This window comes from Triplophysa dalaica, chromosome 3 (genome assembly GCF_015846415.1).
Source record: "Triplophysa dalaica isolate WHDGS20190420 chromosome 3, ASM1584641v1, whole genome shotgun sequence".
Classification (NCBI taxonomy): Eukaryota; Metazoa; Chordata; class Actinopteri; order Cypriniformes; family Nemacheilidae; genus Triplophysa; species Triplophysa dalaica.
The window spans coordinates 28,585,872-28,607,660 of NC_079544.1; the positions used below are offsets into that span (position 1 = coordinate 28,585,872).

General features: G+C 42.4%; 1 protein-coding gene across 7 annotated transcripts in view; it reads left to right on the plus strand.

Moving 5' to 3' along the window:
* LOC130417271 (SUN domain-containing ossification factor-like) overlaps positions 1-18,794 on the plus strand; it is a 43,227-nt gene extending 24,433 nt beyond the window's left edge. For 3 of the 7 annotated variants that reach the window (XM_056742692.1, XM_056742694.1, XM_056742698.1), the window contains 12 exons: positions 1,477-1,532; positions 2,155-2,234; positions 2,346-2,411; positions 3,539-3,598; positions 3,686-3,740; positions 6,018-6,728; positions 6,803-6,890; positions 8,374-8,478; positions 8,555-8,691; positions 13,600-13,685; positions 17,976-18,025; positions 18,339-18,794. In XM_056742692.1, coding sequence (XP_056598670.1) covers positions 1,477-1,532; positions 2,155-2,234; positions 2,346-2,411; positions 3,539-3,598; positions 3,686-3,740; positions 6,018-6,728; positions 6,803-6,890; positions 8,374-8,478; positions 8,555-8,691; positions 13,600-13,685; positions 17,976-18,025; positions 18,339-18,671 — 1,827 coding nt within the window. In that variant the 3' untranslated portion in view covers positions 18,672-18,794. The remainder of the gene's footprint in view (positions 1-1,476; positions 1,533-2,154; positions 2,235-2,345; positions 2,412-3,538; positions 3,599-3,685; positions 3,741-6,017; positions 6,729-6,802; positions 6,891-8,373; positions 8,479-8,554; positions 8,692-13,599; positions 13,686-17,975; positions 18,026-18,338) is intronic. The other 4 variants (XM_056742695.1, XM_056742693.1, XM_056742696.1 and 1 more) reach the window with 4 other exon arrangements.
* Positions 18,795-21,789: the final 2,995 nt, after the last annotated feature.

The following is a 21,789-nucleotide window of genomic DNA, read 5'->3' on the forward strand; positions in this document are numbered from 1 at the left end:
CAAGTCCAAGCAAGTCTCAAGTCTTAACCATCAAGTCTCAAGTTAAATCTCAAGTCACAGTTAAGACAAATCAAGCAAGTCAAGTCAAGTCAAGGGTTCACCCTAAGCAAGTCAAGCTGAGTCCTGATATGTTTCAAGTCAAGTCACAGTACTAAAATAAACAGAGGTAAAAATAATCGAGCAGCTATTCAGCTTCCACACGCAGTCCACACCAACACTTGAAAATGCGCACATTTAATATAGACATTTGCCTACGTGTAATATAGAGAAGCCCCTTCTTTTTAAAATGCCCCCCAACATTAAAATTCGGGCTACGTCACTGTTATAGCCAAATCCCCCAAAGACATCTACGAGATGAGACGTAGGCTTATCAGTGATGATCGATGATCACATTTCTAATATTAATAAAAAACAACCAAGGCCAAATTATGACAAACATAAACGATTAATTCATTACATTAGTAATCGTTTTGTTACATTGACTATAAATAAATTGCTTTCTTATCTTTCCTTGTGGTTCTTGAAATGTCGAATGAAATTTGACGCTGTGGTTGTCATGTCCGACATTCTTGCATTGCATACTCTGCATCTGCCAAATCTTTTTTTATTGGCACAGTCCAATAAAGTTCAAAGTCCTTATAGACGAACGTGACTATCTGTGGAGCTCGAATGTTGTCTCCTATGTTTGGCACAGTTTGAGTTGTGCAGCGTTAAAGGCACAGGCGCTAATTAGTGCTTCTGAGTCAAAATATTATTTTTAAATTGAATTGTATTACTTTATTTTACTTTAAGTCATTGTCGAGTCTTCCACTTTAGGTCAAGTCAAGTCACTTGCTCTCAAGTCAAAGTCAAGTCAAGTAATTTTCTTACATCAATCAAGCAAGTCCCAAGTCCTGTAAATTGTGACTCGAGTCAGAGTCCAGTCAAGTCATGTGACTCGAGTCCTCCACCTCTGCTTAAAACTCCGCTCAGCCAATCAGAATCAAGGACCAGAACTGACCGTTTTATAATGCTCTGTAGCTTCACATGCCTTATTGCTTTAACACATTTATACCTCATGCATCATTTCTAAAAGCAAAGGAACGTGAAAAACCATGACAAATGATTTTGAAAGAAAATCAATGAAAAGTTATATTCAGTTAAGAACAAGTCTGGGACCAGACTTGTCTGTGAAGCCGGACATGTATCAACTGTGTATTATTCCATTACATCATAAGACACATTTACACAACAGTTCAAAAAAATCTTTCAATAGTGAAAGAATTGACAAGTTTGTGAACTTATCTGTTCTTAAACATCACGCTTAACACTTCATCAATTTATGCATTTCTTCACAAATGTTGTCTCACAAACCCCTTCTACTGAATATCTGTCAACTCTCCATATTTTTGAAGAGAGTGATGCTGTACGGGGATTATCATGACATGTGCTTATAGAAGATGGACGTTTCTAATGAAGATTTTCCTTGTTTGACAGGTGGAGTTGCTGTCTCATTTCGGTTCTGAACATTTCTGTCCTCTCAGTATGGTCAGGTATCACACTATGACTTTATTATTTTGTTGAGCGTATTAAGAGAACAAGATATGCAAATTGATTTTTAGAAAGAATGTTCCTGAGTACAAAGTCACATCCATTAAGGGACAAAGTGTGAAGTACAATCATTGATTCAGAGCGAGTTTGTTCCCAACTATGAAGCTGTTTGCATCAATGACTGTTTGAGGAAACTTTCTAATTGATGAAACACTTTGATGATTATGTTTTCTTGTGCATTTATTGAATCAAAATTGGGAGTTATGGTATGTGCAGAGGTCCATATGTTATTCACTGCGTGCTATAGGCAGGTACAGACATTGGGTGTTTGATGATGAAGTGATATCTACCATCCCCTTCCTGCCTCTTCCGTCTAACAGGCGGTTTAGAGTAGCGCTCTGTATAACAAAAAGTTAAAAGAATAGTTTAGTCCTAGTAACTTCATTTACTTGTGACTATAAAAGAAAGAAACTGAACCATCACGGTTAACACTTGCGTCCTGATTTAAGACTCAAGCAGTTTAGTGTTAGTCCACATTTATACTGCAGTCTTCTCACCACACGTTTATGTTTGAAGGTTTATATTAACGGACTACACTAACTGTGTGTGTGTGTTTGTGTGAAGGGTTTTTGGCACCAGTATGATGGAGGAGTATGAGATGAACTCATCTGACAGACAACACTTTCATGATGATCCAGATGACGGTAAAGCATTGTGATTCTGTTGTGTTGAATGTTGTCGGCTGGTTTTTACTCAGATTGCTCGCTGATAAATACATTTGCTTTCAACAACACTTTTCTTTTTTGGACATCTAGATCCGTCTCCTGATTTTCTGCCATTAGATGAGAAATCCTCCAGAAATCTGATTGGATCTGCTAAAGGTAAATGTGGACTTAATTCATCTGGTTTAATTGTCATTGTCACTGTCACTGTAACGCAGTCACTGTGAAAAACTTGAAGAAAATTCCAGTTTACATACTTGAGGCTGAATCACAGAGGCTCTTCACACTGTAAAGGTTTTCTGACTAGACACGAATGGTTCTAAAGTTAATGTGACACCTCCCGATCAAACACGCCCCATTGCACAAGCCCACCCCCGCCAGTGATTGACAGGTCAGAGGAAACATAAATGCATGGAATTTGTGATTTCATACGAGTTTTGTCAGGCTCACCACGTGACCCCAGAGGAAGTCAGATACCTTATGGGGAATGCCTTTTGCCATTGAAATATAACAGGGTCCTAACTCTTAAGACAAATAGACTTTGCTTTTCCCATTAATATTATGCAGACATTGTACGTTCGCGGGGATGCAAACGGTTTTCATTTGTATTTAAATGATGTCACCCATTTTACATGAACAAATAGAAAATGCAAACGGAAACAAAGTTTGCCATTGCTTTTGAATTTTGTGTTGAAAATCGTTCCATAAAGTGAAGTTGTGAGAAATAAGCAGGCAGGACGAGCATGTGAATACAGACACATCCTGTCACACTGCGCCACTTTACATGGTTTTTAATAGAAACATGCGCTTGTTTACTCTCTCTCTCACTCTTTCGGTTTATTGGCGGGTCTTGTTACGGTCCATACCGCCACCTATTGAATCAGCTGTGGATTGCTCAGCAAAGAGACACTGCCGTTTCCTAGTTTCATAAGTCCGGCGGAGTGATACAAGTGGTTAAAGGGTGTCTGTGCTGAAACTGGTGGCATATTGAATGGCACTCAGCCAATCAGATCCAAGAACCAGAATGAAGTGTTGTGTAAATATGATTACATAGCAATATCATTTCAGATGACAGTAAATGATCCACTCAAAGTTACGCTAGGCCTTCACAAAACCCTGCTGTTGTCAGAAGGACTGTCCACCGTTGGTGTGACCATAGATCCTCTTCAGTCCTGCCTATTGAGTCATGAAAAGTTCAAATGTGTCACAACTGCTTGATGGTGGTGTGACTGATTGTGAATGTCAATGACTCATGGCTCAACACAAGACAAATGAATGTGTTTCAGATGTTCTGCTCACGATGGTGAACAACATCGCTGCTAATGTCCTCGGCGGCAGGGACGCAGGTTTGTTCTTCTTTTCCTCTCTTACTCCACCACTCTCTCTTCATATCACAGGTGTTTAATCATGTGTTTCTTTTCTCTGTTCTGCAGGGAATTGTTCCACTGAAGGTTTGAATAAATCAGAAGAACCTCCTCCACCCAATGTGTATGTCACTCTGCTTGTCTTTCAGAACATCTGACTTATTCACCGCCTGTGTGTATGTGAAAATGCTTTGTTTTCTCTCAGTTTGATCGAGTGTCTCACGTGAATAGAAAGAATGTAGTACAGAAAGTAAAGAGGTGCAACCCGTGGATTGTAAAACCCTAAACATTGGACTCGGGTTATCATGGTATCATAAACATGTCTTACGATATGATACTATACCAGCTGAAGTATCATGATGGTGTGCCATGTTCATAATTCAAATCTATACAGAAAAAAACAGATTTACATGAAACATTTTGTATTCACTATAGTAAACTGTATTATACTTTGCACTAGAATATGTTGTTGTATTAACTGTAGAAATTGGAAAAATTGTAGCAAATACTGTAGTATACTTTACTATGGGAAGACTCAAAAACACTAGTGTCTAGGAGTTTAAGTAGTTTACTGTAGTAAATACTAAAGTACACAAGATCATTTTTCACATGGGAACTAATTCAAATGTGGGACAAATTTCATTGATACATAAGTCTTTATGAAGGGAAATATTAGGCTTACTTTAAATGCAGAAATAAGACAGCCAGTAGGTGGCATCAGTTCCCTTTCTGTCGGTCTCTCAACGTTGTGTCGAGAACGACAGATGGGGTTCGCCCTTGAGAACCAATCAACTCTGACTACTATAGAAAAGGCCAATGAAATTTGGCAAATTAAATTTGCATGCCGGGCTCCGCCCCCGGATATCCGGTATAAAATGAAGCCGGCGTGCAGCATTCATTTACCTTTTTGTTCTTCTGAGCCTTCACTCATGACTACGAACAGAGCGAATTCAATGAATACTTCTTCTTCTACATTGCCGGATCTACGACGTGTTGCAGCGGATCGTCCTTACCTGCAGCGACCTTCCCCTGGGCGTCTCCGTGGTTCCAGAGGTGTTAGAGATTTTTTCTAAAGAGGTCCTTTTCAGGATTGAGCAATTTCCAGCTCGGCATGTCCCGCTGTTCTCTTGGGTGTGGCACCCTCATCGAGGAGGGGGATGGACACGATTGCTGTGTTAAGTTTCTGGGCGTCCAGCACGCTGAAGCAGCGATCGTTGACACATCTTGCCCGCACTGCGGGCAGATTGTCATTCAGAAGTTGCGGTCACGGGTGGCTGTTTTCCTACGGGAACCAGCCACCATTTCGTCTGCTACCCGGGCCGTGACATCGGTGGCTACGGCCCCGAAGTCTGCCTGTATTAGCAGCGTTAGTGATGTGGGGTCCTCTGCGAATGTAAACCCGCCAGCCAAGTACTCACGGGCCGATCGCACCCCGATTCGCTCTTTTGAACGCCCCCCAACCGGCGGTGGCATAAGGGGGAACGTGCGGCTGTGGTTCATCCGTGCCGCAGACGGCTGCCACCTGGGGGAATCGGCCATGCCTACCGTCCAAGGCGTGTAGGAGTGGTGCCGAAGCCTCGCGCTGCCGCGGGCCAGGCTGCCTCCTCTCTCTATGCCATGGCCATCCTGCAGGTCTGCCGGGCCAGGGCATTGAGAGAGCTCCACGAAGGTAAGGCCGACCCGGGTATAATGCAGGATCTCCGTGCTACCACTGACGCCGCTCTACGTGCGACCAAGGTGGAGGCACGGGCCCTGGGTCGGACTCCGCATGGGGAATAGCTACCTCCTGGGCACTGGCCAGAAGCGCCTCCCTAGCAGACATCTGTGAACTGCAGGTTGGGCTACACCCAAACACCTTCGCAAGGGTTAACAACCTGCGCGTAAACCTGGTGTTAGCCAACGTCCTACGTGGCGAGGGTAAATGAATGCTGCACGCCGGCTTCCTTTTATACCGGCATGCAAATTTCATTCGCCAAATTTCATTGGCCTTTTCTATAGTAGTTCTCGACACAACGTCTCGTTCCCTCCGGTACACCGTGCAACCCTAAACATTGAACATACAAGACATTGAAAACATGAGATCAAAGAAGGTTCCGAATGATGTTAAGATGAAGCCTTCAGTCACAGCTTTACTGTGATGAAGTGCTTTTATCAAAGTTAAACATATCCCATTGAAGTGTTGGGTTGACACATGACTAGCTCAGGGAAGGTGAAGGGTTGTAGTACTTTCCGTCATCAGTAAAGTCAGCTAATGCTCAGCACACTTCACCAGACTGAGATGAGCAGTTGACACGAATTAATGATGCCTGCGGACTGATCACAAGAAGAGCTGGGACTCATTGTGAGGGTCAGTGTGAAGATTCTGTCTGTGTCATCATGTCTCTCTGCTTCCTTCATTCAGATCAGTGTCTGTGGTGTCTGATGGACTCCATGTGAATGAGACTTCAGCGGATCATCCCATCGTCCGTCTGCTGTCAGGTGACGAAGAGTCAGACCAATCGTCTTGTGTGACTGTCTCTCAGAGGTCCTGTACACGTGCTCACTCTCTCTGGGAGTATCTTCTACAGCGTAGCTTGTCTCGGTCCATCGTTCAGAAACCCATCTCATCTTCTCCAGACACAAAACAAAACTTGGCCTCAATCGCCGAGAAATCTGCAGAAAACTCCCAAACCAAATCCAGCCTGGAATCCGCGTCTTCCATTCTCCAGCCTTCAGATCATCTGCATGCGTCCAGCGAGCTGACGCATCCCGTGGAAGCTGAAGCTGCGTCTGTGAGCACTGAAGACAGTGTTGACCGGCTCACACCGGAGAAACCCGTCCTCGTCGTGTCAAGCCCGTCACTTCCGCAGGTTTCCTCTTCACTCGCCGCGGTGGATGGTCCAGCGCCGAACTCGTCCATAGACGAGAGGACACCCACCCGCAGTGCCACGGACGGCTCACAGAGCAGCGAGCTATTAGATGACGTCACCATGCTGGAGATGACCACTGCTGACCTTCCATCGCATGGCTCCGGTCAGAAAGAGTCCGTCTTCATGAGACTCAACAATCGCATTAAAGTCCTGGAGATGAACATGTCGCTCAGCGGACGATACCTGGAGCAGCTGAGCCAGAGGTCAGTCTCACACGTGCAGTGGTGTTGTCAGTGTTGAAGGAGTTTGTGTCATGGTTGTTTATTGGTCTGTGCAGGTACAGGAGACAGATGGAGGACATGCAGAGAGCTTTTAACCAAACACTCCAAACACTGCAGAATACCTCCAGAATAGCAGAGGAACAGGTCAGACATCCATGATCGGTGCTTGTGCTTTCCTGTGTGATGATCAACAGTTCTGAAGGGCATCTAACGCCATCTTCATCTGTGCGTCACGTTCAATTCTCTGCTCAACTTGAATAGCATTTTTTTTCTTTCTCTTAACTCTTTCCCCGCCATTGATTCGTAATCTCGTCATTTAAAAATCAATCGTTCTCTGCCAAAGACAAGTTAGAAATCGGTGTTTGTTCTGTTGTACAGCAGGTGGCGCTGTTACACACTTTGAAAAAAGTGAGTCTAATCTGGGTGAAGACTTTGACAAAAAAAACATTCATTATCTCAGCTGTTTAATTAAAGTGATGCATTTTTGAAGAAACCTACCCACATCTAAGAAGTGATAACAAAGAACAAATGACGATAGAAGAATATGGTTTATGTTTTTTAAATGCAGAGTGTCTGTTCTTTCATATTGTTTGTCCATATATTCTTTACAGAAAATGTACTGTGAGCCATTAAAGTTTGGTGAAAATATTAAAAAACCCTGGTGCTGGCTGGCAACGTAAAAAAAGGCTAGCGGAGAAAGAGTTTAAAGTAACTTTTATTTTGACAAATCTTAATTCTACAGACATTTGTCATCATTTCAGATGTGTATTTAAAATGTAAATGCAGTGTTTTTCATACAGTACAAAAGAATTAATGTTCATTGTGAAATGATCACAGAAGTCACTTAAATGAGCGATCTGAGATGATATGAAGAGGATCTCACATCTTCAGATGTTTAATAAACACAGCTCCAGTGTGTCAGCAGTCATGAGCGTGTGAACGATTAAAACTCTCCCACCTTTAGTCTGGCTGGGAAAGATCGGGAGGTTAAAATCATCGTGCTGTGAGTTTAGACATATCACAGTTTTCCTTCATGACACTAGCGTCACAGGGAGAGTCCCACACAGGGCTTTCATCAAGGCGCGTCGAGCCATTAGCCTCAAACATGCGGTTAACAACGCAAGGTTGTGGGTTCGATCCCAGGGCATTGCAGATAACTTAGTATAAATGTATAGGATGAAGCAATGTAAGTCGCTTTGGATAAAAGCGTCTGCCAAATGCATAAATGTAAATGTGAGTGTCCTGATCGCTGCTGCTGCATCAGTCACTGGTGAGATCCGTGGAGCAGTCAATAAATAGGAAATGCAAAGTCAAATACGGGACAAATCAGGCAGGCTCAAGGTCCTTGTCGCAGGTCCTGGCAGACAGAAAATGTTCACTGCCGTTCACGAGTGATTGAAAAAGTCAGGAATCGATAACAGAACCAAAATGCGCGCGTCCTATCGAATCCCCAGTTCTTTGAAATTTGGAACCGGTTCTCGGTACCCAACCCTACTCATGAATGACTCTCAGACTTTTACAGAAAACATTTTCAAATGATTTGTTGGGTTCAGAAGAAAGCCAAGTGAACAACAACAAGTACAAGTACAGCCAACATGTTGAGTGTTGTTTGTCCTGTGTGTTCTAGGACCTGAAACAGACGGAGTCTATCCAGACACTACACACTCAGCTGGAAAACGTCTCTCACCTCGTTCTTCTTTTATCTGTCAGTGTGAGTCAACTACAGACCCAGGTATTCATCACATCACTGCAGGATCTGTCTCATTTGACATCATTACAGGATGACAGTGTGGATTTGTGTTTGACAGGTGTCTGACAGGCAGAGCTACATTGTGTCGTGTCTGGTGCTTTGTGTTTTTCTGGGAATTCTCATTTGTTTGAACCACCGTCAGATGTTGGATGAGGTTTCTCCGCTTGAGTCGGACACATCTTACTGTCCGGACAGGTGAGGATACTGTCCAATGACCCAAGATCTATCACACTCAAACATAATGCACTAAAAATATGTTTTTTAATTATTTGTGTTCATTTCAAATCTTCGATTAAAAGAAAATATTTCCATTCTTAAAAAGCGTGCATGTAGGATGTGAGAAAATTGTCATTATCATAAAGAACATGTCTGAAATATCAAGTGCCATTCGTGACAGAAAGCATCAGATGCAGCCCTTACACCAGAATCACTTTCAACAGCTGCTATCATATCAAACATATTATATCTGTACGAGTGAAGACATCACATTCTGTCCCCATCTTTAAGAAGAGGCTGAAAACACATCTCTTCCGTCAGCATCTGACTGATCATTTCTGATTTATATATCTTTTCTAGAAAAAAAAGAATGCTTAGATAAACTAAGCTTAGCTCTGTACACTGTAGAAGGCTTTGTGAGAGATGTTTTTATTGCTCTTATGCTTTCTGTTGTTCGAATGTTTGACCCAATTGCTTCCATTGTTTACCCAACTTGTAAGTCGCTTTGGATAAAAGTGTCTCCTAAAATACTTAATGTAAATGATGTAAATGTAATTACACACGTCATAAGATTGAACCTTATGTGGAACAGAAAGGAATAAAATACACAGTCAAATATGAATGATTAAATACACTTAAGAATAAGAAATACACATAGATCCAAGAATACACATGTCAAGTCATCCAAGAACCGTAAGACCTTCGTTCATCTTCAGAACACAAACTCAAAGCGAGAAGAATACTGTTTGAATGCAAAATAACAAAAACAATGAATTTCTTCATCAAATTTCTGACTTTCACATCAGTCTAAAACACGCATCCAGAAGAGCATGAGACACATGCGTGTCAATGTTATGCTGACGACACCCAGATCTACATCTCGTTTCACCCAGACAATACCACTGTAGCAGCTCGCATTACAGCTTGCCTTGAGGACATCTCAGCTTGGATGAAAGGGCATCACCTCCAGCTGAACCCTGCCAAGACCGAACTACTCGTGTTTCCGGTAGTCCCCCTACGGTCCAACACGATTTCAACATCCATCTTGGCAATACCACAATCACCCATTCCAAAACAGCCAGGAACCTCGGAGTCATATTTGATGAACAACTGTCCTTCAATGATCACATTGCAAAGACAACACGGTCATGCCGATATGCCTTATTCAACATTAGAAAGATCAGACCCTATCTCACTGAGCATGCGGCACAACTCCTTGTCCAGGCCCTGGTAATCTCAAGGTTGGACTACTGCAATGCTCTCCTTTCTGGTCTTCCTGCAAAGGCTATCAAACCACTTCAGCTGGTTCAGAACGCAGCAGCACGCCTCGTCTTTCAACAGCCCAAAAGGGCTCACGTGACTCCCCTTTTCATCTCTCTCCACTGGCTACCGGTTGCAGCCCGTATCAGATTCAAGTCACTAATGCTTGCCTAAAGGACTATCACTGGATCTGCACCGGCTTACTTCAACACTCTCCTGCACTCCTACACCCCATCAAGATCCCTGCGTTCAGCAAACCAGCGGCGGCTTGTATTGCCTTCCCATAAGAGCAGTAAATCGCTCTCCCGCTCTTTCTCATTCACAACTCCTTCCTGGTGGAACATTCTTCCTAACTTTGTCCGTTCAACCACATCTCTCACAACATTTAAAAAACTACTTAAAACCCACTTAAAACCCATCTCTTCTGTGAATACTTGACAAACAAATGAAAAAAAAAAAAAATTCAGTTGAAACCAGTAACTTTGTATTGAAATCTAATGTATTATGGCTCCTGTATCACATCTCGCTTGTTACTCCCTAACTCTTTGTAAGTCGCTTTAGACAAAATTGTCTGCTAAATGACTAAATGTAAATGTGATGCTGACGGAAAACACTTAACAACACTTGAGCGCCGATAAAGAGATGTTTAAATAAAGTTGGAGTTGTCCTTCACTGCAAAAAATTATATTTTTTCTTGTTTTCTAGTACAAATGTCTTCAAATTCTTGAATCAAGATGCATTTTCTTGATGAGCAAACTGACCTAAGAAATACATCTTGTTTTTACTCAAAAAATATGACTATAGATGCTTAAAACAAACCAAAAAACTCACTCAATTCAAGATTATTTTTCTTACCCCATTTGCAGATTTTTTTGGCTTGTTTTAAGCACAAATTCACTGAAATTTCTTATTTTTGGACTAAAAAAAAGACTTATTTTCTTAGGTTATTTTTCTCATCAAGTAAATGCATCTTGATTCAAGAATTTGAAGACATTTTTACTGGAAAACAAGAAAACAAGCAGTGTTGTGACAATGGTCAGACAGTAAAAGCAGTTGTGTTGAATAACAATGACTTGTGTGAGTGCTCTGGCTAGTAAATGTCAAACTTGTCAGACTTTGACATCAACATTCATCATACAAAACTCCACAATGGTGAGAATCATTCACGAGTACGGACGGTAAAGAGTGTGCACCTGTCCCACACAGATACAGAGGGCTCATTACTACACCCCTAAACATGACATGGCACAAGACGAAAACATGATTGGTTGTTTTACCTGTCAGTCACATGCTGGGCGGTCTTAGGCCATTCAAAGCACCTGTGGTTCCCCGACCTTCTGCGGTCTGTCTGAAGGCCCCGTTCAGATAAAACACACACTCATGCAGAAACAGAGGTTGGGTTCTGTGGCGACTGTCCATAGACCCAATGGTTTTTCTACCTTTATAAACTTCAAGTAGCATGTTGTGAAAAAGTATCTCTAGAATAAATGTAGTTCGGTGGGGAACAGACCCTACAGACATGAAGTGACACGCGTCTGTTTCATCCAGCACGAGTTGTGTCAGCCCAGAGCAGGAGTCACATGACGTGTGACACGAGTGACACGACTCACAAGCATTGAGCAGTCTCTCCTGTGACATGCGGTGAACAACAGGATCATGACGGATCACAACTTTTATAAGTTTCATTTCTGACATTTTTCTAGCACGAATAGGAGCACCACTTCAAAAGTACAGAGGCAAGGGCGGAGAACAGCGCATGTGTAGATTGTTTGAACAATCTACAATTGTAGATGTTGTTTCACTGAACTTCCCTTTTTTTGTTATGCAGTTTCAAAATATAACAAATGAACATGTTTGAGTGTAGAAAAGCCTGCTCGGTCGTCTTCCAATGTACCGATGGTGTTGTTGTGCAGTAATGCAATATCTCTCTCGTAGTCATGTATGCTGTGTTCTTATATCTGCATGACTGTGATTAGGCCAGAGGCATGAGGACGAGAGTCGGCAGTTATATCCGCCACCAATCCAAGTCCAGGATAACAGTGAAACCTCCACTACTGATTCCAAACAGTCTCCATCTTTTCCCTCATTTGTGCTGTGCTGCTTTAGGGAAGGTATTACAGAAATAACAGTCTGGACGTGTGTGTTGATGAAACTCACGAGAATCCTATTGCACTTCGGCACTGGCTCTACGAGACGTTGCCACGTGCATGTGTTTATGTTTCTGTTTCTCTCACACTGCCACCTACTGTACCCGGATGTGCAACCCCAAAGGTTCATGACGTTTTACGTTTCATATTGTAGTATTTATAGTAGCATTATATATACATGTCAAAATCTAGTCATTAAGCTAAAAATAACTCACATTTCCCAATCAAGGTCAAGTTTATTTTATTTTACAATAATAAAGTAAAACCAAGTTATTCAGAAATTCATCTTATGAAATGTCAACAAAATCTTATGTATATCATATACATTTTCTTTCTTTTATAAAGATTCTTCAACATATCTTAAATAACAACCAAATATATTATTGATATAATATACTGTAGATGTAACTGTCCTTTTCAAAAGTCAGAAAAGTTGACACTGAAAACTATTTTTTCTGAGATGAATTGGTTGAGATATTTGCAATTATTCTTCCTGAAACGACATGCTTGAAGCCTGTTTTTCTCATTTGCTCGGAGTCTGTTGTGGTTGTTAAAAGTGGAAACCTCAAACAGCATTATGAAACTAACGTTAGACATAGACACTTTGAAGAAACTTACCCGCATGCCGGACTCCTCCCCTGGATATCCGGGTATAAAAGGGGATGGCGTGCTGCATTCATTCGACTTTGGGTGGAGGCCTTGTTTTTCTAACAGGTAGAAGCTGCCCGGCACCATAAGGGCCACTGGGTAAGCGCTATTTCCTCACTGGGGGAACGCGCTACAGAGACCACTTCCTACCGTAAGGAGGATTAAAGTGGAGACACCAACATGTTCTCGCCGGAAAGGGAGAACTCATGGGAGGAATGTGCGGACAGAAGGCAGTACCGCAAGGTGGAGGTCCACCTAGGCACGGTCCACCTAGGCAAGGTCATGGGTTACCAAGGTGGGAACCAACCATTAGGATACACCAGACGGAACTGCTGGAGGATACTACGTCTGGAGCACTAGGTCCGGTTAGACTTATGTGGTAGATAACTCAGCTGGCACCCGGCCTATAGGGGCATGGCTGCTCAGCCCAGTCGCCCGCAGGAGTCGCTTAGTGATGGTAGTCAGTGATGTATGATCTTGCTCCCTTGTGGCTCTCTAACCAATAGAAAAGCAAACCGGTTTTTAGCAGGTTCACCAGTGGAACCAGCTCTGAACCAGCAATAGCACTAGCTCCGAACCAGCACCCGGTTCATTCTGTTGGAAAAGGGGTATCTGTTGGTTTGACATAATGTTAAGAGACAGACAGAAAGGGAACCATCAATTCCTGTTTTTAGGTATTTAATTGTCCGGATCTCGGCTGGTAAGGAGGGTTCATTTACTGGACCTCTAGCAATTTTTTTGTTCTTCTGAAACGTCTTTTTACCATCATTGCTCCTAAATATTTTCTCTCAAGCAGTTTGTTAACCAAATATTGCATTATGATTTTTTACAGAAATGTTGGTGCTTGTTATGAAGATGCGACTGTGAGACGCAGAGCTTCAGACCCACTTTCACTGTCATCATTCCAGATTTCTGCAGGTGAGTTTCAGGACAACATCGGCTCATGTATTTTTACAGCTCAGGCAGTTGTGTGTATGGCTTTATACTCAATCTCTGTTTACACAAGTGTCTACTACAACACACATGGAACACTCTTCTACTGGAGTGTGTAAAACATGCATTTCCTTGAACACTAGAAACATGAAAACTAAACATCACTCTCACTGATCCTCTGTCTCACTCTCTTTCTCACGCACTCTCTCTATGTCTCTCTCTAACTGATCCTTCTCTATCTCTCTGTCTCACTCTCTCTTTCTCTCTCTCTCACTCTCTCTCTCTCTCTCTCTCTCTCTCACTGATCACTCCTCTATCCCTCTGTCTCACTCACTCTCTCTCTGTCTCACTCTCTTTCTAACTCTCTCACTCTCTCTATGTCTCTCTCACTGATCCTCCTCTATCTCTCTGTCTCACTCTCTTTTTCTCTCACTGATCACTCCTCTATCTCTCTGTCTCACTCTCTTTCTCACGCACTCTCTCTATGTCTCTCTCTAACTGATCCTTCTCTATCTCTCTGTCTCACTCTCTCTTTCTCTCTCTCTCTCTCTCTCCCTCTCTCTCTCTCTCTCTCACTGATCACTCCTCTATCCCTCTGTCTCACTCACTCTCTCTCTGTCTCACTCTCTTTCTCACTCACTCACTCTCTCTATGTCTCTCTCACTGATCCTCCTCTATCTCTCTGTCTCCATCTCTATCTCTATGTCTCACTCTCACTGATCCTCCTCTATCTCTCTGTCTCACTCTCTCTTTCTCTCACTGATCACTCCTCTATCTCTCTGTCTCCATCTCTATCTCTATGTCTCACTCTCACTGATCCTCCTCTATCTCTCTGTCTCACTCTCTCTTTCTCTCACTGATCACTCCTCTATCTCTCTGTCTAACTCTCTCTCTCACTGATTACTCCTCTATCCCTCTTTCTCACTCTCTCTTTCGCTCACTGATCACTCCTCTATCCCTCTTTCTCACTCTCTCTCTCTTTCTCTCACTGATCACTCCTCTATCTCTCTGTCTCACTCTCTCTCTCTCACTGATCACTCCTCTATCCCTCTGTCTCACTCTCTCTTTCTCACTCACTCTCTCTGTCTCACTCTCTTTCTCACTCACTCACTCACTCACTCACTCACTCTCTCTATGTCTCTCTCTCACTGATCCTCCTCTATCTCTCTGTCTCCGTCTCTATCTCTATGTCTCTCTCTCACTGATCCTCCTCTATCTCTCTGTCTCTCTGTCTTACTCTCTCTTTCTCTCACTGATCACACCTCTATCCCTCTGTCTCACTCTCTCTTTCTCACTCACTCACGCTCTCTCTCACTGATCCTCCTCTGTCTCACTCTCTTTATCACTCACTCTCTCCTTCTCTATGTCTCTCTCTCACTGATCCTCCTCTATCTCTCACACACTCTCACTGATCACTCCTCTCTCTCTCTCTCTCTCTCTCTCTCTCTCTCTCTGTTTGTCTCACTCTCAATGATCACTTCTCTATCTCTCTGTCTCTCACTCTCACTGATCACTTCTTTATCTCTCTGTCTCACTCTCACTGATCCTCCTCTGTCTCACTCTCTCTTTCTCACTCACTCACTCTGTCTATGTCTCACTCTCACTGGTCACTTCTATATCTCTCTTTCTCAGTCTCTCTCTCACTGATCCTCCTCTATCTCTCACACATTCTCACTGATGACTACTCTAACTCTCTGTCTCACTCTCTCTCACACACTCTCACTGATCACTCCTCTCTCTCTCTCTCTCTCTCTCTCTCTGTTTGTCTCACTCTCAATGATCACTTCTCTATCTCTCTGTCTCTCACTCTCACTGATCACTTCTTTATCTCTCTGTCTCTCTCACGCTCACTGATCACTCCTCTCACTCACACACTCTCACTGATCACTCCTCTCACTCTCTCTCTCTCCATCTATATGCTTCACTCCCACTGATCACTTCTCTATCTCTCTGTCTCACTCTCTCTACGTCTCACTGATCAGTCCTCTATCTCTCACACACTCTCACTGATGACTCGTCTATCTCTCACACACTCTCACTGATGACTCGTCTATCTCTCTGTATGACTCTCTCTTACTCACTCTCTCTACGTCTCACTGATCACTCCTCTATCTCTCACACACTCTTACTGATGACTCGTCTATCTCTCTGTCTCACTCTCTCTCAGACACTCTCAATGATCACTCCTCTCTCACTCACTCTCTCTATGTCTCACTGATCACTTCTTTTTCTCTCTGTCTCACTCTCTCTCACTGATCCTCCTCTATCTCTGTCTCACTCTCTCTTTCTCACTCACTCACTCTCTATGTCTCACTCTCACTGATCACTTCTCTATCTCTCTGTCTCTCTCTCTACGTCTCACTGATCACTCCTCTCACTCACACACTCTCACTGATCACTCCTCTCACTCTCTCTCTCTCTCTCTCTCTCTCTCTCTCTCTCTCTCTCTCTCTCTCTCCATCTATATGCTTCACTCCCACTGATCACTTCTCTATCTCTCTGTCTCACTCTCTCTACATCTCACTGATCAGTCCTCTATCTCTCACACACTCTCACTGATGACTCGTCTATCTCTCTGTATCACTCTCTCTTACTCCCTCTCTCTACGTCTCACTGATCACTCCTCTATCTCTCACACACTCTCACTGATGACTCGTCTATCTCTCTGTCTCACTCTCTCTCAGACACTCTCAATGATCACTCCTCTCTCACTCACTCTCTCTATGTCTCACTGATCACTTCTTTTTCTCTCTGTCTCACTCTCTCTCACTGATCCTCCTCTATCTCTGTCTCACTCTCTCTTTCTCACTCACTCACTCACTCTCTATGTCTCACTCTCACTGATCACTTCTCTATCTCTCTGTCTCTCTCTCTACGTCTCACTGATCACTCCTCTATCTCTCACACACTCTCACTGATAACTCGTCTATCGTTCTGTCTCACTCTCTTTCTCACTCACTCACTCACTCACTCACTCACTCACTCACTCACTCACTCGCTCTCACTGATCACTCTCTATGTCTCATTCTCACTGATCACTCCTCTATCTCTCAGACACTCTCACTGATAACTCCTCTTACTCACTCTCTCTTTCTCACACACTCTCTCTCTATTTCTCACTCTCACTGATCACTCCTCTATCTGTCACACACTCTCACTGATGACTCCCCTATCTCTCTGTCTCACTCTCTCACACACTCTCACTGATCACTCCTCTATCTGTCACACACTCTCACTGATGACTCCCCTATCTCTCTATCTCACTCTCTCACACACTCTCACTGATCACTCCTCTCACTCATTCTCCCTATGTTTCACTCTCACTGATCACTCCTATATCTCTCTGTCTCACTCTCTCTCACTGATCACTCCTATATCGTTCTGTCTCACTCTCTTTCTCTCTCACTCACTCACTCACTCACTCACTCACTCACTCACTCACTCACACTGATCACTCCTCTATCTATCACTCACTCTCACTGATCACTCCTCTCACTCATTCTCCCTATGTCTCACTCTCACTGATCACTCCTATATCGTTCTGTCTCACTCTCTTTCTCACTCACTCACCCACTCACTCACTCACTCTCACTGATCACTCCTCTATCTATCACACACTCTCACTGATCACTCCTCTCACTCATTCTTCCTATGTCTCACTCTCACTGATCACTCCTATATCTCTCTGTCTCACTCTCTCTCACTGATCACTCCTATATCGTTCTGTCTCACTCTCTTTCTCACTCACTCACTCACTCACTCACTCTCACTGATCACTCCTCTATCTATCACACCACTCACTCACTCACTCACTCACTCTCACTGATCACTCCTCTATCTATCACACACTCTCACTGATCACTCCTCTCACTCATTCTTCCTATGTCTCACTCTCACTGATCACTCCTATATCTCTCTGTCTCACTCTCTCTCACTGATCACTCCTATATCGTTCTGTCTCACTCTCTTTCTCACTCACTCACTCACTCACTCACTCACTCACTCTCACTGATCACTCCTCTATCTATCACTCACTGATCACTCCTCTCACTCATTCTCCCTATGTCTCACTCTCACTGATCACTCCTATATCATTCTGTCTCACTCTCTTTCTCACTCACTCACTCACTCACTCACTCACTCACTCTCACTGATCACTCCTCTATCTATCACACACTCTCACTGATCACTCCTCTCACTCTCTCTTTCTCACTCACTCACTCTCACTGATCTCTCCTGTTTCAATATATGTTTTAACATATATTGTTGTTTCAGCAGGTGTTGAAGAAACTAACAGTCAGGTACACTCTCCAGTTAGTATAAAGGTACACTGCATGTTTTTATAATGCTTTTATGTACTGTTATATTTTGCATAATGACAATGTTGTGTATTTTAATGTAGTCACATTTTCAAAATAATAAGACAGTAATCACGACATATGTCTTCTCTTCTCCAAACGTTTGAGAACCAAAAGATGTGCTAACCTGAACATTAGTTACCGGAATTTGATTAGCTGTTCAGTGCTACTTTCTAAATAGTTCACTCAAAATGCATCAACTTTCATAACATTCCATATTACAGAGCAAATTCAGTTCTATCATTTACACATGCAACGTTCAGTATTTGATTTCTTGCAGAATACACATGATTGTAAATTTAAGAAGAGTTCAGAGGATCTCTGCAGTTCAGGTGTAGATGTTACTCCTCATTCACTGGACCTGAAACTCATGAGTACTGATCCAGGATCTGGAGATATGTTGTCAGATGTCAGTTCTGAGAGCTCCTCGCAGTCTGATGACGCTCTCTTCTGTGGGATTTCTACCTGCGTTCGTCTCTGTGAGGCTTTACCATCACCCAAACCCTGGACACAAAAGACAAGAGACTCGCAGCAGCAGTACATTACAGTGGAACATCTGCATCTGACTACACAGTGCAGTGGCCCGACGCCAGTAAATCAACACCAGAACTGAACCTCCATATATAACTTCCATTCCCTGTTATTTGAGGTTCTGTATGAAGCTACACAGTTTTTTTTTTGATAATGCACTGCTGGCCTTGAGACAATCACAAATAAAACGATCTACTTAAAATCATGTTGTCACTTCTTCTTTTGACCTCACTGCACATGCAAAGAGTAAACGATAACCATACAGAATACAGTAAGTTTCTCAGTGTTACAATGTCCAACCAAACTAATTTCCAAGGTGCTAGGGTAATGGCAGCATGCCAGGAACAGGGGAATTTTACTTGTATTTTCAGTTTTGTCAATGATACTTACAGCGTTAGTCTGTGTGCCCTGGAACAGTAGCAGTAATGTTCTTTTTATCTAGGTAATGTTGCGTGTAGGCAATGCTAGCCCATGCTTTGAGTGAATACACTAGTGGAGCAGCTAGGTATTGGGCCTAAAAAACGCATAAAGTGCACATAACACTTACCTTCACACCACAAATCAGCAGTACTCGACATCTAAAAAACTTCTCATGTTCCTTTAATAATTAACATTTTCTGAATTTAGCACATTAGCATTTTGCAGTACATTCTCTACAAAAGTATTAACAAAAGCATTTAGCTTAACTATTTCACCGCCATTGACGAGTTCTCTCGTCATTTAAAAAAAAACAGTTCCCCACCAAAGATGAGTTATTACGGCAATCAGTGTTTGTACTGTTGTACAGCAGGTGCGGCTATTACACACCTTTGGGAAAAAGTACAGAATCCCAGAACCTAGAACGTATATTTCTTATCGGTTTTTAATAATTAAGTGTTGAATGAGTGTAATCTGGGCATAATCTTTGACAAAAAAAACGATAATTATCTCAGCTGTATAATCAAAGTGATGCATTTTGGAAGAAACCTACCCACATCTAAGGAGTGATAAAAGAAGAACAAATGAAGATAGAGTCTCTGCTTTTAAACAAAAGAAACCGTATTCTTCTGTTTCATTGGACATATTGTAAAGCACACATTTGAGATAAAGGAGAGAGAAACACAGGTCAAATATTAAACGGATTATAAATTCATTTATGTACTATTAATTATGTAAAACTTCTGAATTCTAAAGCAGCCCCCCCTGGCCAGGCAAATAGTGCAAAACAGTATGCAAATGGTGGCGAGGAACCCACATCTCCAATTGAGAAATAAAGCCTGAACCCAGGCCCAACCAGAGGATTCCAGTTCCCTCTGGCAAAAGCTGCTGCCTCTCCACAAGCTCAACAGTGCTTACAATTATAGATTTAAGATTATCATTAATAATATAATCGCATTCAAAATTTTGTAGTAAAGTCATGTCAGGTCGTCCTTTACCCAGCTCTATCATCTCAGCTCTTGTCAGGTCACCACTTCCCATTCTCCACACTGCCATCAGGTCTGGGCATGAACTGCATCCTGCAGTAACCTTGGAACAAAGAGACAAGACTGGCTGAGAGTAGAGTACTGTTCTGCACTCTTTGATGCAACAAGTACATCATTTGTTGTTGGATGTGTTCCTGGTTCCGGTTGATCTAAATAATGCAGCCTAAATCCTCTGAGGATTAATATTATGGAAGTGTAGTGTATTTTGTAATTATCCTGCAGGGCAACCACCTAACAGTGCAATACAGTAATCTAGTCTTGATGTCATGAATGCATATATTAAGTTCTCTGCAGTGACAGCATATGAGGTAGTTTAGATATTTTCTTAAGATGGGAAACGCAAGTTTACAGGAGTTGGCGACAATGACATTGTCAATGTCATCAAATAGTGTAACAGAGGCAAGCTAGTGAAGTGCTGTGCAGTATGTAAACCTCACTCCCCGGCCTCAAGACTGCGGTTTTTAGCCTCCTCGCTAGAGCGCCCGACTCCCATGCCGGGCCGATCCGGTTCGAGGCCCGCTTGGAGCGGTGCGAAGCGTTCCGGTTACAATAGAATGCAAAGATTCTTAGCTTATGATGAGGGTTTTATGGAGCATCCATCAATAGTTAAGCAGTATTCTTTGTTGTTACGTATGCCGGTTTTCGGTCCAATGAGTAACACTTCTGTTTTGTCCAAGTTCAGTAATAAGAAATTTGTACTCAACCAGTTTTTATATCGACTATGCATTCCATTATTCGATGGAATAATCATGAGGCTTCGAGGAAATATAAAGTTGAGTATCATCAGCTTAACATTGAACGCTAATTACGTGTCGCTTTATTACATCTCCTAGTGGCAGCATGTATAATGCATTGAGCAGAGGTCCCAAGACTGAGCCCTGTGGTACACCGTACTGGACTTATGATTTGCGGGACACATCATTGTTTATTGCTACAAATTGAAAACGGTCAGATAAATAAGACTTAAACCATTGCAACGCTATTCCGTTAATGGCGACATAATTTTTGAGTCTATGTAGGAGTATGCTGTGGTCAATGGTGTCAAATGCAGCACTAAGGTCTAGCAGCACCAATAATGAAATACAGCCACGGTCAGACGCTAAAAGCAGATCATTTGTAACTCTGATCAAAACAGTCTCTGTACTGTGACATGCTCGAAATCCAGACTGGAATTCATCAATAATGTCATTCCTTTGGAGGAAGGAGAATAACTGAATTGAAACTACTTTTTCCAGAACTTTGGATCCGATTTAGGTCTGTAAGTGAACTAGTTAACTTTTTTGACAAGGGCCTTATAACAGCCACCTTATATGCTTTCGGAACATGTCCTAATGTCAGAGATGAGTTTGTAATTCCAGAGATGAGTTTATAATGCTAAGAAGAGGATCTTTAATTTCTGGGAGCATCTCTTTCAGTGGATTTGTAGTGAGACATGTGTCGGTGTTCGGTAATACACCACGGCAGTGAAAATGCAGGGTTGTTTTATTGGGGGCACATCAAATGTGCCTTTTCTTTTCCTTTGACTGGGTAAAATAAATTATACAAGCTATCCTCCTGCTTGATATCGAGAAGAAAAAAAAATGAATCAGCTCTATTGTTGAACTGACACTGACAGGTAATTGTTTATAATGAAATCATGTGTCAGTAAAAACGACCATTTAAATAACAAGCCATGAATATTATGTTACATAGGTATTAGTCTACACTATAGTACAGCCAGTAAAGTGGGCATCTTTA